This window comes from Mytilus trossulus, chromosome 9 (genome assembly GCF_036588685.1).
Source record: "Mytilus trossulus isolate FHL-02 chromosome 9, PNRI_Mtr1.1.1.hap1, whole genome shotgun sequence".
In the NCBI taxonomy this organism is placed as follows: Eukaryota; Metazoa; Mollusca; class Bivalvia; order Mytilida; family Mytilidae; genus Mytilus; species Mytilus trossulus.
In genome coordinates, this window is record NC_086381.1 from 48,226,432 (window position 1) to 48,238,696 (window position 12,265).

The 12,265-nt window shown below is 31.4% G+C and overlaps 1 protein-coding gene across 1 annotated transcript; it reads left to right on the forward strand.

The window, feature by feature from the left end:
• Positions 1-3,689: 3,689 nt before the first annotated feature.
• LOC134684699 (uncharacterized) lies at positions 3,690-12,235 on the forward strand. Its single transcript, XM_063544003.1, has 4 exons — positions 3,690-3,794; positions 9,029-9,199; positions 10,739-10,857; positions 12,212-12,235. Exons 1-4 carry the CDS (start codon positions 3,740-3,742, stop codon positions 12,233-12,235), a joined length of 369 nt encoding a protein of 122 aa, XP_063400073.1. The 5' UTR covers positions 3,690-3,739.
• Positions 12,236-12,265: the final 30 nt, after the last annotated feature.

The window sequence follows — 12,265 nt, forward strand, 5'->3', positions numbered from 1 at the left end:
ACAACTTTGAATTCAGTTCTACGTAATGAACATTTAAATGACACATAGTTTACAAGTATGAAGAAATCTTATTTACAGGTTATTAAACAAGGTGTAAAGATGCAGCGTTTTACGTTTCCGTAAATTGGCATTACTTTTCCGGGAAAAAAAGATGATGTTTCCGGAAAAAAAGTTTACGTTTGCGCAAATAAATATCTTACTTTTCCGGAAAAAATAACTATTCCGCAAAAAAATAAATATTACTTTTCCGCAAATAATTAAGGAATAACTGTTGATCGGAAGCAAGCCATAATAAAAAAAATCAATATTTATTAAGTTAAAGCTCATCAAAACATGCAAGTAAAAGTCATCTTTAAAATGGATGAAAACGTCGTACAAAGAAATGTGTTGGCCATTTACCAAAATCCAGAGTCAACTAGTTATATCTAATTTATTGCAGATATAAGATCAGAACCTTTTCATTATTAAAAAATAAAATGAAATATTTATCTAATATAATTATATTAAAATATATATAATTTACCAGATAAATTTCCGGAAAAGTAATAAATACAAATTACTGAAACGTATACTTAAATTTGCGGAAACGTAATATTGAGACTTTGAAAAATTAGCGGAAATGCAATACGCCCTATAGATGTGAACAAATTTAATGTGAAACCAGTGTCCATTACATTAAACTAATTGCAAACATGTTTACTTAACACGGCGTTTGGGTGAACACGGCCTGAAACACTTTACATCGTATATCGGGGGCACTGCCGAAAATAAACTTTAAACAAGTTGTAACCTTTAGAACTTGTATTTCAGATTATTTGACCACATGACAAGAAATTATACAATAAACATTGGTCACGCACGATAGATTCTGATGTAAGACACGTATCGTTACAATACCCAGTTTCCACGTATCAGCGCACACAGGTTTGTCGAATAGGCCAGCAGATTGGAGGAAAGTTACCAAAAACCACGCCTACCTTTAACTATTATCCAATCAAACGCCTTTAACATAAACATAAATTATACATGGGTTTTGAAAAAAGTTGAGACTCTTAATTCTAACTTAAAAGTATAGATTAATGCTCGTAATGCATTTTCGCAATAAATTTTATACATACTTTCACCTATATAGTGAGGAAAAATTACAAATTAAAAAAAAATGGAAATTACAACTATTTCGAATTATAATGCACAGCAAGGACGTATATTATTTATCCGTCCTTGTGCACAGTTTGTGATAAATGGTTGTCAAAATGTATTAAACAAAACCCAAAAGACCAGTTTCAAGAAGAATTCTTTGCTTTTCTTGCAAAATCGCATAAAACATAATGTTATCGTATTTTCAAAAAGAATTACCAATTTGAAAACTGTTTTTCCTTTTTACCTTTCTAAATTCATATATTACGCAGATATATATGTGGTAGTTGCCGATTGAGTCTAGAAGGTGTCAGGATTTACACAGATAAGACAGAATATGTCGCCTCTGTGACACAAACAACATTGATGACGAGTACCATTACATTATGAATTGTAGAACATTTAAACAATAGGAAAAGAAGGAAATGTTTAAGGAACTACTATTAGTCAAACCCTTATATCTTTAAAGCTGATCAACAGTTAAACTCATCAAATATTGTAATATTAGAAAAACTATGCAAAAGTTATAAATGTGAAAGTCAGTCCTCCAAGTTAATCTAACTGTATCGTTTACACATGCATGTAATAATTTTACCTCATAGCTATGTTTATGTATGTTCTTGATAACTAGTAATTGAAGTTTTATGAGAAATAAAGTATTCGTATTCCTTTAAACCATAAATTACAGTACACCTAGACAGCCTACGGGTAAAGTACAAGTGAATATATCACAAAGATTATATCTAATCGGATCCTCATCTGTACATGTCCTTGTAAATGCAAAACTCTGGATTTTCTTTGATAATTACGTGAGAGGTTATAAAAGATCTAGAAAATACTTCCACAGGTGTTTGCCAAACATGAATTGAAATAAAAGATTTTTGTGTAGACGAGTTACAACATTGCATAAGCATGATTAGGAAATTTGAACAAAACATGTAAGTGCACATCTTTCTAGTTGCGAAAAACGCATATCGAGTTATGTAGACGAAAAAGAATAAGTACATTCATAATAATTATGATGTAAATTCACGAAATTATAAGGTTATAATTAGAAAACAATATAAAACACGATTCGTCATTCCCCATGTATATAGATTAAAACAGAATTATAATTTTAATTCTTAAATTAAGTTCTGAAATTCAAAAGACATGTTTCTGCCACTTGACAGTTCAGCGAACACTATTACATGAAATGCACGATGATATTGACCGAAAACAAAGGTGAAAGATTCAAATTGCAAAATCAGCCGCTGATTCGTGTAGAATTTCTATCAATCATTCAACGATATAAAAAGGCTTTTGAGTGTAAAAGTATGATCATGATAGAAATACTTTTAATGTATTGAAATGTCTGTTAAATTGTTCCAGTTATTGGTTACTAGTGATTGTCAGTCCATTTCGATATATCATAGCACTTTTACAAATTCTGAAAAAAAATAAAAGAAAAAACTAATATTCCCATGGGAAAAGTATATCTTCCCATGAGAAGAAATTTGTCCCGCACTGTGTTCAACTCCCACAAAAGGGAGTCTAACCAACAAAGAAATGCTTACTCATCTGTAGATTGATTTTTATATATGAAACGATGTGTATAGATTTTACTTGGTTCAATGTTCAGTGGCAAGTATTTTATATATACGTAGGTCCTGAGACAGAAAATCAAATTATTCATTCACTTATGGTCTTCTAAATAACGATTGCGGGATGACGGACAGGAAGACTTCAAACGTAACAGTGTGAACTAGCTGTCAGAAACTTAAGTACTCTCAGATCCTTTCTTGCAAGTGTCGTTTTGTTAATTGTTCTGGTAAATAAGTGATTCTTTTAAAGTTTGAAACAAAAAAACGATATATTATATATATCGAGGTCGTTTTGCTTGGGTGATTTACCTGTAAAAAGCCCGGGTCCTATCCATGTTTAAAACGAATTAATGCATGTTTGAAATTGTTTAACGGGGGCGTGGCCTATTAGTTTAACGCAACTAACCGGCAACTTGATTTCAATTGATTCACAGCAGAGAAATCTATTTGACTGGCGTTAAAATGAATTGATATGAATTGAAATGAATTAAATATATTTTTTAATTTTTGTCAATCTTTATCAAATAACGATCAATCTCATTTAAATAGCGTTAACACGTTTTTGACCGATCAAGTTAAATTCGGGTTACTAGTGCAAGGAAAACACAATATTTTATAGAGGCATTAAAAGGACCCGACAAAAAAAATGAAGATGAGGTATGATTGAACACGAGACCAAAAGACACCGAAATTTACAAACTAACTGATAATTGTAAACATCAATCGCATTAAGGCCTCATTGAAGCTTCAATTTAGAATTGACTAGCAAATACATATAACATAATCACATTTACATGTTAACCTATGAAATTTTGCTCGACTTATTTTAACTTTTTCATTAAAACATGGCTGACGAGACGTTGTTACATGTACATGACTATTATAATGAATATGCAGTGCTATAACTTAACCTAAACAGGAAATTATAATAAATTTTAAAAAAAAACTTTCACTTCCGATTTTTCATTAATAATATATAGATGACAACACTCTTAATTACATACTTGTTGATATAAACCATGGATCTAACATTGTACGTCGTGATCATCATTCTTTTATTTGATAGTTTAAGGGGTAAGTTATATTGCTAGTTGCTAGTTATGTGGAAGATTTAAACATTTAAACTAGGAGTGTAACAAGATAGCTTGATGGGGACGTTCTGACATTTCCAATTTTTTAAGGAACATGTCAAATTATAACAGAGAGTTCAACATGTAACTATTACTAATAGTTAAAAATAGAGGTTTGCAAATAGATGTATCTGAGCTCACACCTGACCGTAAATGTTTATAGGTCCGGTTTGTCTGTCGTGTTTGAAGAAAAAATCTACGTCGGTCTTCATCAGTGATCGCTTCAACAAGTCATAATGTCGGCATAATAGTCTTTGAAATCTTCTCGTTGTTTTGCTGTGTACAATTAATTTACTAATCTACGGTGTACATGGTGTAAGATTAAGATTACACTGACAATGTTAACGGTTTGTAGCCAGCGGGTTTTCCGTCAAACATATAACTTTTGAAATCTTTCCTTGAGTATTATTAGAGAGTTCTGTTTGTGGTGTTTAAATTTCAGCATACAATAGCATTGAAAATATATGTTATCTGTTTTGGTGTGAAAATTTAAAAATCTGAGCCCTAACTTTCAAATTTGAAACCGTGAAATAGGAAAGATCCTTCTTGACATCAGGTACCGATCAAACATTTCAAAATGACACATGATCGTAATCTCTTGCAATGATAATTTTAAGCAATTCATTGCTTCATCGATTTGAAAAAAGACTTTCCTTCTAACTACCTCTACCGGACTTATAGATAAAGGTAACAATAGTATACCAATGTTCAAAAGTAATACACCCATTTAATTGAAACAAATCCGGGTCAATAATCAATTTTCAAAAAGTTTTGCTTCCGACGTTTAATTCATGTATATCATGTATATGATAGTGAAAGAGTAGGTTCAAATAAAAAGGTTTTTTAATAATGGCACTTAATATGTCTCACTCAATTTAAGCAAGTTTACATGTTCGTTCATACCAAAAGTCGTTTCGTTGTGACACTATCTAGACAAAATAAGTAAATAAAACTACTAACTGTTACAACAAAGATTAAAGATCTATTAATTGATTGGCGTATAACGTCACTTTCGGCACTTTGTGCTTTTTTGTGGCGGTCATGTTTAAGGAGTGTACGTAAGGATAAGCGAAGAGCTATATAGATATAAGAAGATGACTTATGAGAGTCGCAATTTGTAAAAGTCAACCATTAAAGGTAAAATAAAATTGAGAATGGAAATGGGAAATGTATCAAAGAGACAACAACCTGACCATAGAAAAAACAACAACAGAAGGTCAACAACAGGTCTTCAATGTAACGAGAAATTCCCGCACCCGGAAGCGTCCTTCAGCTGGCCCCTTAACAAATAAATACTAGTTCAGTGATAATGAACGCCACACTAATTTCCAAATTGTACACAAGAAACTAAAATTAAAATAATACAAGACTAACAAAGACCAGAGGCTCCTGACTTGGGACAGGCGCAAAAATGCGGCGGGGTTAAACATGTTTATGAGATCTCAACCCTCCCCCTATACCTCTAGCCAATGTAGAAAAGTAAACGCATAACAATACGTACATTTAAAATTCAGTTCAAGAGAAGTCCGAGTCTGATGTCAGAAGATGTAACCAAAAAAAATAAACAAAATGACAATTATACATAAATAACAACAGACTACTAGCAGTTACCTGACATGCCAGCTCCAGACTTCAATTAAACTGATTGAAAGATTATGATTTTATCATATGAATATCAGGCACAATCCTTCCCGTTAGGGGTTTAGTATCATACCATCATAACATATATTAGAAGAACATAACCCGTGTCATGCCAACACCTTTTTTATTAATAAATGTGTTTAGTTCCGATGCAAAGACCCTATAAGTGAATCAATATGTACGCCAAAATATGCAATCTTTAATGACCTGACAACAGTATCGTAACTAAATCCCTTCTTAATAAGTCTATTTAAAGGTTTTGTTAGTTTCTGCGGTGAATACTGAGATTTTTGTGCTTTATAAAGAATATTTCCATAAAAAAATGGATGTGAAATACCTAAACGTAAATATATAAGAAGTCTGCATGTTGAGCTATCTTTACGAATGATGTCCTTATACCGATGATACAATTTAGTAAATGTTTTAATTAGTTTGTGATATCGAAAACCCTGGTGTAATAATTTTTCAGTAAAACATAAATTTCTCTCCTTAAAATCTAAACCATTGTTACATACACGAGCGAATCGTACAAGTTGAGATATATAAACACCGTTAAGTTCGATTTTTAACATGGAGACTTGGCTAGCACCAAACTGAACGTAAGCAGATTTTCTATTTTATTATGTAGACGAAACGCGCGTCTGGCGTATTTAATTATAATCCTGGTACCTTTGGTAACTACGTAATTTGTATCAAACATATCGAAGTGCAAAACTATAAAGATAATGAGGAGAAATATGTAGTTAGCAATTATACAATTGTTAATACAAGACAGGCGACGTGTTCTTGAGAGAAAAATCCAAACATAACAAACATTAAGGCAGATGTACTTTTATTACATTTTCATGTTATAAAATCTTGAAATAAGTATTAATAGATATATTTTGTTTTCCTATACACATTTTTATATTATATGTTGAATGTTAGCCATTGAATGTATGACATGTCAGGAATTACTTGAGCATTTTACAAAGTTTTGTGTTGGCAGTGTAAGAGCTCCTCGTTTACGTACTTTTAAAATTGCATATGAATGTGACAGAAAAAGGCGTACTTGAATAGACATAAAATGGAATTTGTCAATAATTTACTTTCTTCAGCATAAATGTGTACGTTTTAGATTTTAATTTTGATTCATTGAATAATCCGAACGGGAAGTTTGATGCTTTTATTTCGTTTTTATTAAGGCAACAGCACATTTTTATTAGGCAAATGTACATTTTCAAGTTATAAAACTTGAAATTAGTATTACTATTTTATATAAAGACAGATGTGGTGTATGTATATTTGTTTATTGCATATCAGGAAGCACTTGAACTTGTTAAAAAGTTGTGTGTTGTAATTTTAAGAGACTTCCTCGGTTAAGTTCATTTACATTTGCACGTTACAGTACAGTATTGTAATACATTTTTGGATAGAAAAGAAATAGGATTTGTAACTAATTTACATTTTAGCGGGTTATTTTGATGTCTAAATTTTTATTTTCATTCAGTGAATATTCCGAACGTTATGTTTGATACTTTATTTCGTATTATACATATGAAATGCATACACATAGACTATATTATATTGTTCAAACACCAATGCATTACGGAAAATGGGAAGTCTTCAAATAGGAATGCTTGATTTAGGTAACATAACCTAGATTTGGCCTGCTAGTATACTAAGAGCATTTAAAAAGAAATTATTTCAATGGTTTTAACAATCATTTATATGCTATTTTTCAAATGACAATTATATCAAAGAACGATATATTATATATAGAACATAATAATATACAAAACCAATAGATAGACAAAATAATTAGATGAAAACTAATTAAAATGTTTATACGGAGTTCCTAAGAGAACTGCAAAGCTTAAACTACTGTAATGTAATGGTGCTGTACTTCACTGTGATATTGGTGGCTGTAATTTACATAGTTTTGTAATCAACTGTATATCGAAGCATACAATATCTTGTTTAATGTCCAGAATAATGTGTACAGTATCAACACAGGGAAAAAAACAAAAGTGTTTTAGTATTATTTGAAAGTGAACAATATAGTAAGAGATGGTTATCTGCAGAACAGACACTTCGACTGCAAAACAGCGGTATAATAGTAACACGAATAAATTAATAAATATAGTCAGCTATCTTACATGTAGCAAATAAAAAGATCTGGAAGACAAACTATGGATGACGGGCTTTATTCGTAATTTAACCTTTTGAAAAGAAACTTTACCCGACATTCAAATTTCATATAATACATTATACACATACTTTTATTTCCACAATACATTTCTGAAATCCGATAGCTAATGGTACTAGTTTACACGCGCATACCGAAATAAAGCAGACGTGTACACTCTACTAGACGGCACCAGAGTTACGTTAGAATATAAACGAGTAGCCTTACTCTGTTACAATTACCATGACAAATAACTATACAATGTATATGAGCACAAGCAATTGAATCGGTCAGTATTATTTGTAATCATTTTAAAAGCAATGCCTTCAGGTGGATACATTTCTTGTGTATGTTCTAGTAAAATCTGCATTTTGTTGTCGAACATGAAAAAGAAATAACTTTGTTTTGTTTGGTCTTTATAAGGTCGTTTGTTAACTGTGAGAAGTGAATATAAAAGGTACACATTCATGATAGGTATATCCCTCACTGACCTTTTTACTTTATCTTGAATGCTAACATACTATACAAATAATTGTATACCTTCGCAATCCGAACACGTATTTGTTTTGGTACTGAGAAATATTTAAAAAAAGTTGCATACAGATCAAAAGACTGTTTTGTAAAAAACAAAAAGAGTTGTTTTTGGTGAAGATTTGTGTGGAGTGAGGTATAGTGAATATTCACTCATTTCTGTAAACAAAGATCAACTGCTGACCAAAAAGAGCGAAACATATCAAAGACTTCCAAAGAACAAAACTAGGTCCTTAACAGTTGTTAGAGCACAGGTCAGTGGAATATAATTAAATTCGTTAAACATTAACAAAGCACAATAAATTGGGCATTCACCTCATAAGCTGACACAACCTTTAAACAGTCATATTCGGATTGCACATTATGCTATTAATATTGATTCATACATAGAGTCTTTGCATAGGAAAAACACATAGTACTTCTATCATTAAGTTGTTGGCATGATACGGGGTTCGTTCTTCTCATATATGTTATGATGGTATTATGCTAAACAGAAAAGGGAGGTCTTGCATGGGTGTGACGTCAATTTTTTCTGAACTAATACACAATTTTATCTACGTGCCAGCGGAGGACCACCTCCAGGTGCGGGATTTTTCTCGCTGCGTTTAAGACCCATTGGTTTATGCTCTTAGAGTGGGTTGTCTCTTTGACATATTTCCCATTTTCATTCTAAATTTACCAGATGAATTGATGAGTTTATCGTTAGTACAAGTAGTAGATATATATATGCATATACACACATTTGCAATTTCAGTTAAAAGTTTTATCCGCAGTTTTTGTTAGTTTTAAGTTCTTAATATCTTTTAATGAATAATCCGAATTCTTTTTTTAATTCGTAGGTGAAAATGTTCACATATCCTTAACGAAGACAAAACATACATGGTTCCAAGCCAGAGACAAATGTTCACTAGTAGGAAATGTACATACAAATATAACTATTCGAACTTTGAACTCTGACCTTATGTGGACAGGCGATAGTGGCAAATATTTGCCATGGGTAGAATATCTAGGTAAATATGTGTATAGCTTAAAACAGTTTGTATGATTTGTTTCCTCTTTGCATGCAATATAACAATAATCACAAATTTGATGTATTTCCATTGTATTGTGCAATAGATTCTAGATAACCTTCCATTTGCAAATTAAAGGCAAGTAGAAGATACCAAGCGGGCTGTGAGCATCTATCAGACGACTAAAAAAAAAGACAACACCATGAACAATTTATACATATTGATCACCACCAAAGTCCCTTGAAGAGTTGGCTGTTTTGTTTCATTAGTGACACCAGTAGTATAACTCCTTTTAAATGCGTTCATCATGCGTATACGATGTTCGGGCATATGAACAAAGATAATTGATAAAATGACAACAGGAAGAGAAAATTGCCAATATGAAAACAAAGTTTGGTGATATAACCAAAATATTCGATATGGATGTTATGATATGAATTACTCTATTGAGTTGAGTTCAACCGGACTTGAAAGAATTGTATACGTCAAAACATCATGAACTATATACAGAGAACATATCTTCTAGATATCAGTTAGTGTTGCTAAATGCATATTTTATATACATCAAATTCCATCAGTCGGGTCTCATACCAGTAAAGAAATGGATATGGAATAAGGACAGAAAATATTCCTATTCTAAAATGAATCATTTGCCGCGATTTGTTTATCTCTTATATTCTCTTCTGATTATACATATTATCAAGCAAGCAATGACTTTAAAAGTCTTGACAATGTCCAGCTGATGTTTTTTTGTACGTTTAGTGCGGACCGGGTTTTTCAATAGGAAAACTCTTTATTTGGGTTTGTGATAAAAAAAAAGTAGGCAAGAGATATTTACACAAAAGTCGAATCTAAAAGAGGGACGAAAGATACCAAAGGGACAGGCAAACTCATAAATCTAAAACAAACTGACAACGCCATGGCTAAAAATGAAAAAGACAAACAATAGTACACATAACACAACATAGAAAACTACAGAATAAACAACACGAACCCCACCAAAAAACTAGGGGTGATCTTAGGTGCTCCGGAAGGGTAAGCAGATCCTGATCCACATGTGGCACCCGTCGTGTTGCTTATGCTCATTCATGAAAGGGAAGGGGATTGTAGTTACGACGTAAGGAATCTAAACTGACAACGTTATGACAAAAAAACGACCAAAAGACCTACAACATTATACAACTCCTAACATAAAAATGGCTGAGCAACATTAACCCTTAGAGATGATTTCAGGTGCTCCGGAAATATGAGTAGACCTATTCCACATGTGGCACCCGTCGTGTTGCTCTTATAAGGTATAGTATCACATTTGCTTTCCCCCTATAAGTCACCCAGTGTACAAGCTTAAGTAACAATGTAACCACAATTTTTTCCTTGATATTCTTTAGAAACACAAAATAAAAAGGAATGGTGTTTTGAAATACCAAATATATATGTTAATGACTGCATTGAAATGTAGAATCATGTATCATTTTTAGCAATTGGAAAACACAAAGTTCATAATATAACCAGACTCTGTTTTCTCTTTGTTTTAATCAGGATGTTTCGGATTAAACGAGGATCGACAGTTAATAGGATATAAAACAAATGTGGAACCAGGAAACCAATTAAAAGACTGTTTATTGTATTGCAAACAGTACAATTTTATTGGCTTGCATGTACATTTTGAAGTTTTTTACACGGTAAATCTATTTATAAGACTATGTTATTCATTACAGCACTTTCTAATAATATACATTCTATTTGTTTTATGACAAAACTCATAATGCTTAACAATTTGAGCACATATTGCAAAAAGAAAGATTATCGACGATAAAAAATGCGAAAAGGGCATATATTACATCATTGCTTATCTTTGATTGTTGTCTGATGCCTTTAACCAATTCATATATTTACAAGTAAATACGAGATAAACGTTTTAGTTTCTTGTAGCACGTTTATTAAAATAGGAACATCTGAATGTCAGTAATAGATCTCATAACGCATGAGAATTTTATATCGACGAATATCAACTCGACTTTTAATTGCAATATATTTATATACTAATATTAGAATCAAACAACGAAATTTGGATACATCGAAATTCATACTGAATGTAATCGTATACATGTTATAACTAACATATTTCCAAATAAATACAGACCTTTTAAAAAGTAAAATCACAAAAATACTGAACTTAGAGGAAAATCAGTTCGGAAAGTCCATAATCACATGGCAAAATCAAATAACAAAACGCATCAAAAACGAATGGACAAGAACTGTCATATTCCTGACTTGGTATATGCATTTTCAAATGTAGAAAACTTAATAACAAATAGGCGCACGAAGAACAAATACAATTTCAGGAGATTTATAAAAGTATCTCTAAACTTGTTTCTGAATCCAATATTTGACTGTTATGTAAAAATGTACAACTTTATTGTTTTTATTTTTCAATAAAATCAAATTCAATTTGAAATAATAAACCAAATATAATTTGAAATACTAGCTACCCAAAACTGATACAACTTTAAAAAAACAACACAAATTTATAGATAATACAAATTTTCAAAATAACAACCGGAAATTGTTCGTAAAGACTTTACAGTTATGCAATCTTGATGTTGGCCCAATGAAACTCGGCTCAGAGTTAACAGTTCATTATTGCTCCATATATTAGCAATGTACACTATACAATGCTTTTCTAAAAAAAAAAGATTTTATCCTAGGAAATAACAAAATACGTTTAAAATATTCAGTTGACCTAAATGAAAACGAACAGAGATACTACTCACTTTTCTGACCACTTAGTTAAATTTTATTACATTGGTGGCAATTAATTACTAAGATTTCCCAGTGAAATAAAAACCAATAATTTCACATGTGAAATAAACATGGTTATTTCCATCTTCTGACGTCATACAATAGTAGCGTTGTCAGTTGACAAAACGTAATGATCAATGACGTCGGATCGAAACAAATTAGGAATGCGTGGAAATAATGTAGTTCCTTACATTTTTACTTTAATTTCAGCAAAAAGACAATTTACCAATGTAATGAAAAGAATGACTAATTCAAATAAGGACA

Excerpts from the sequence above, each read along its gene's own strand:
- LOC134684699 (XM_063544003.1), top strand. The coding sequence starts at position 3,740 with ATGGATCTAACATTGTACGTCGTGATCATCATTCTTTTATTTGATAGT. Across the intron at positions 3,795-9,028 it reads TTTATTTGATAGTTTAAGGG|GTGAAAATGTTCACATATCC; the intron begins GTAAGTTATATT and ends TTTAATTCGTAG. Across the intron at positions 9,200-10,738 it reads GCCATGGGTAGAATATCTAG|GATGTTTCGGATTAAACGAG; the intron begins GTAAATATGTGT and ends TGTTTTAATCAG.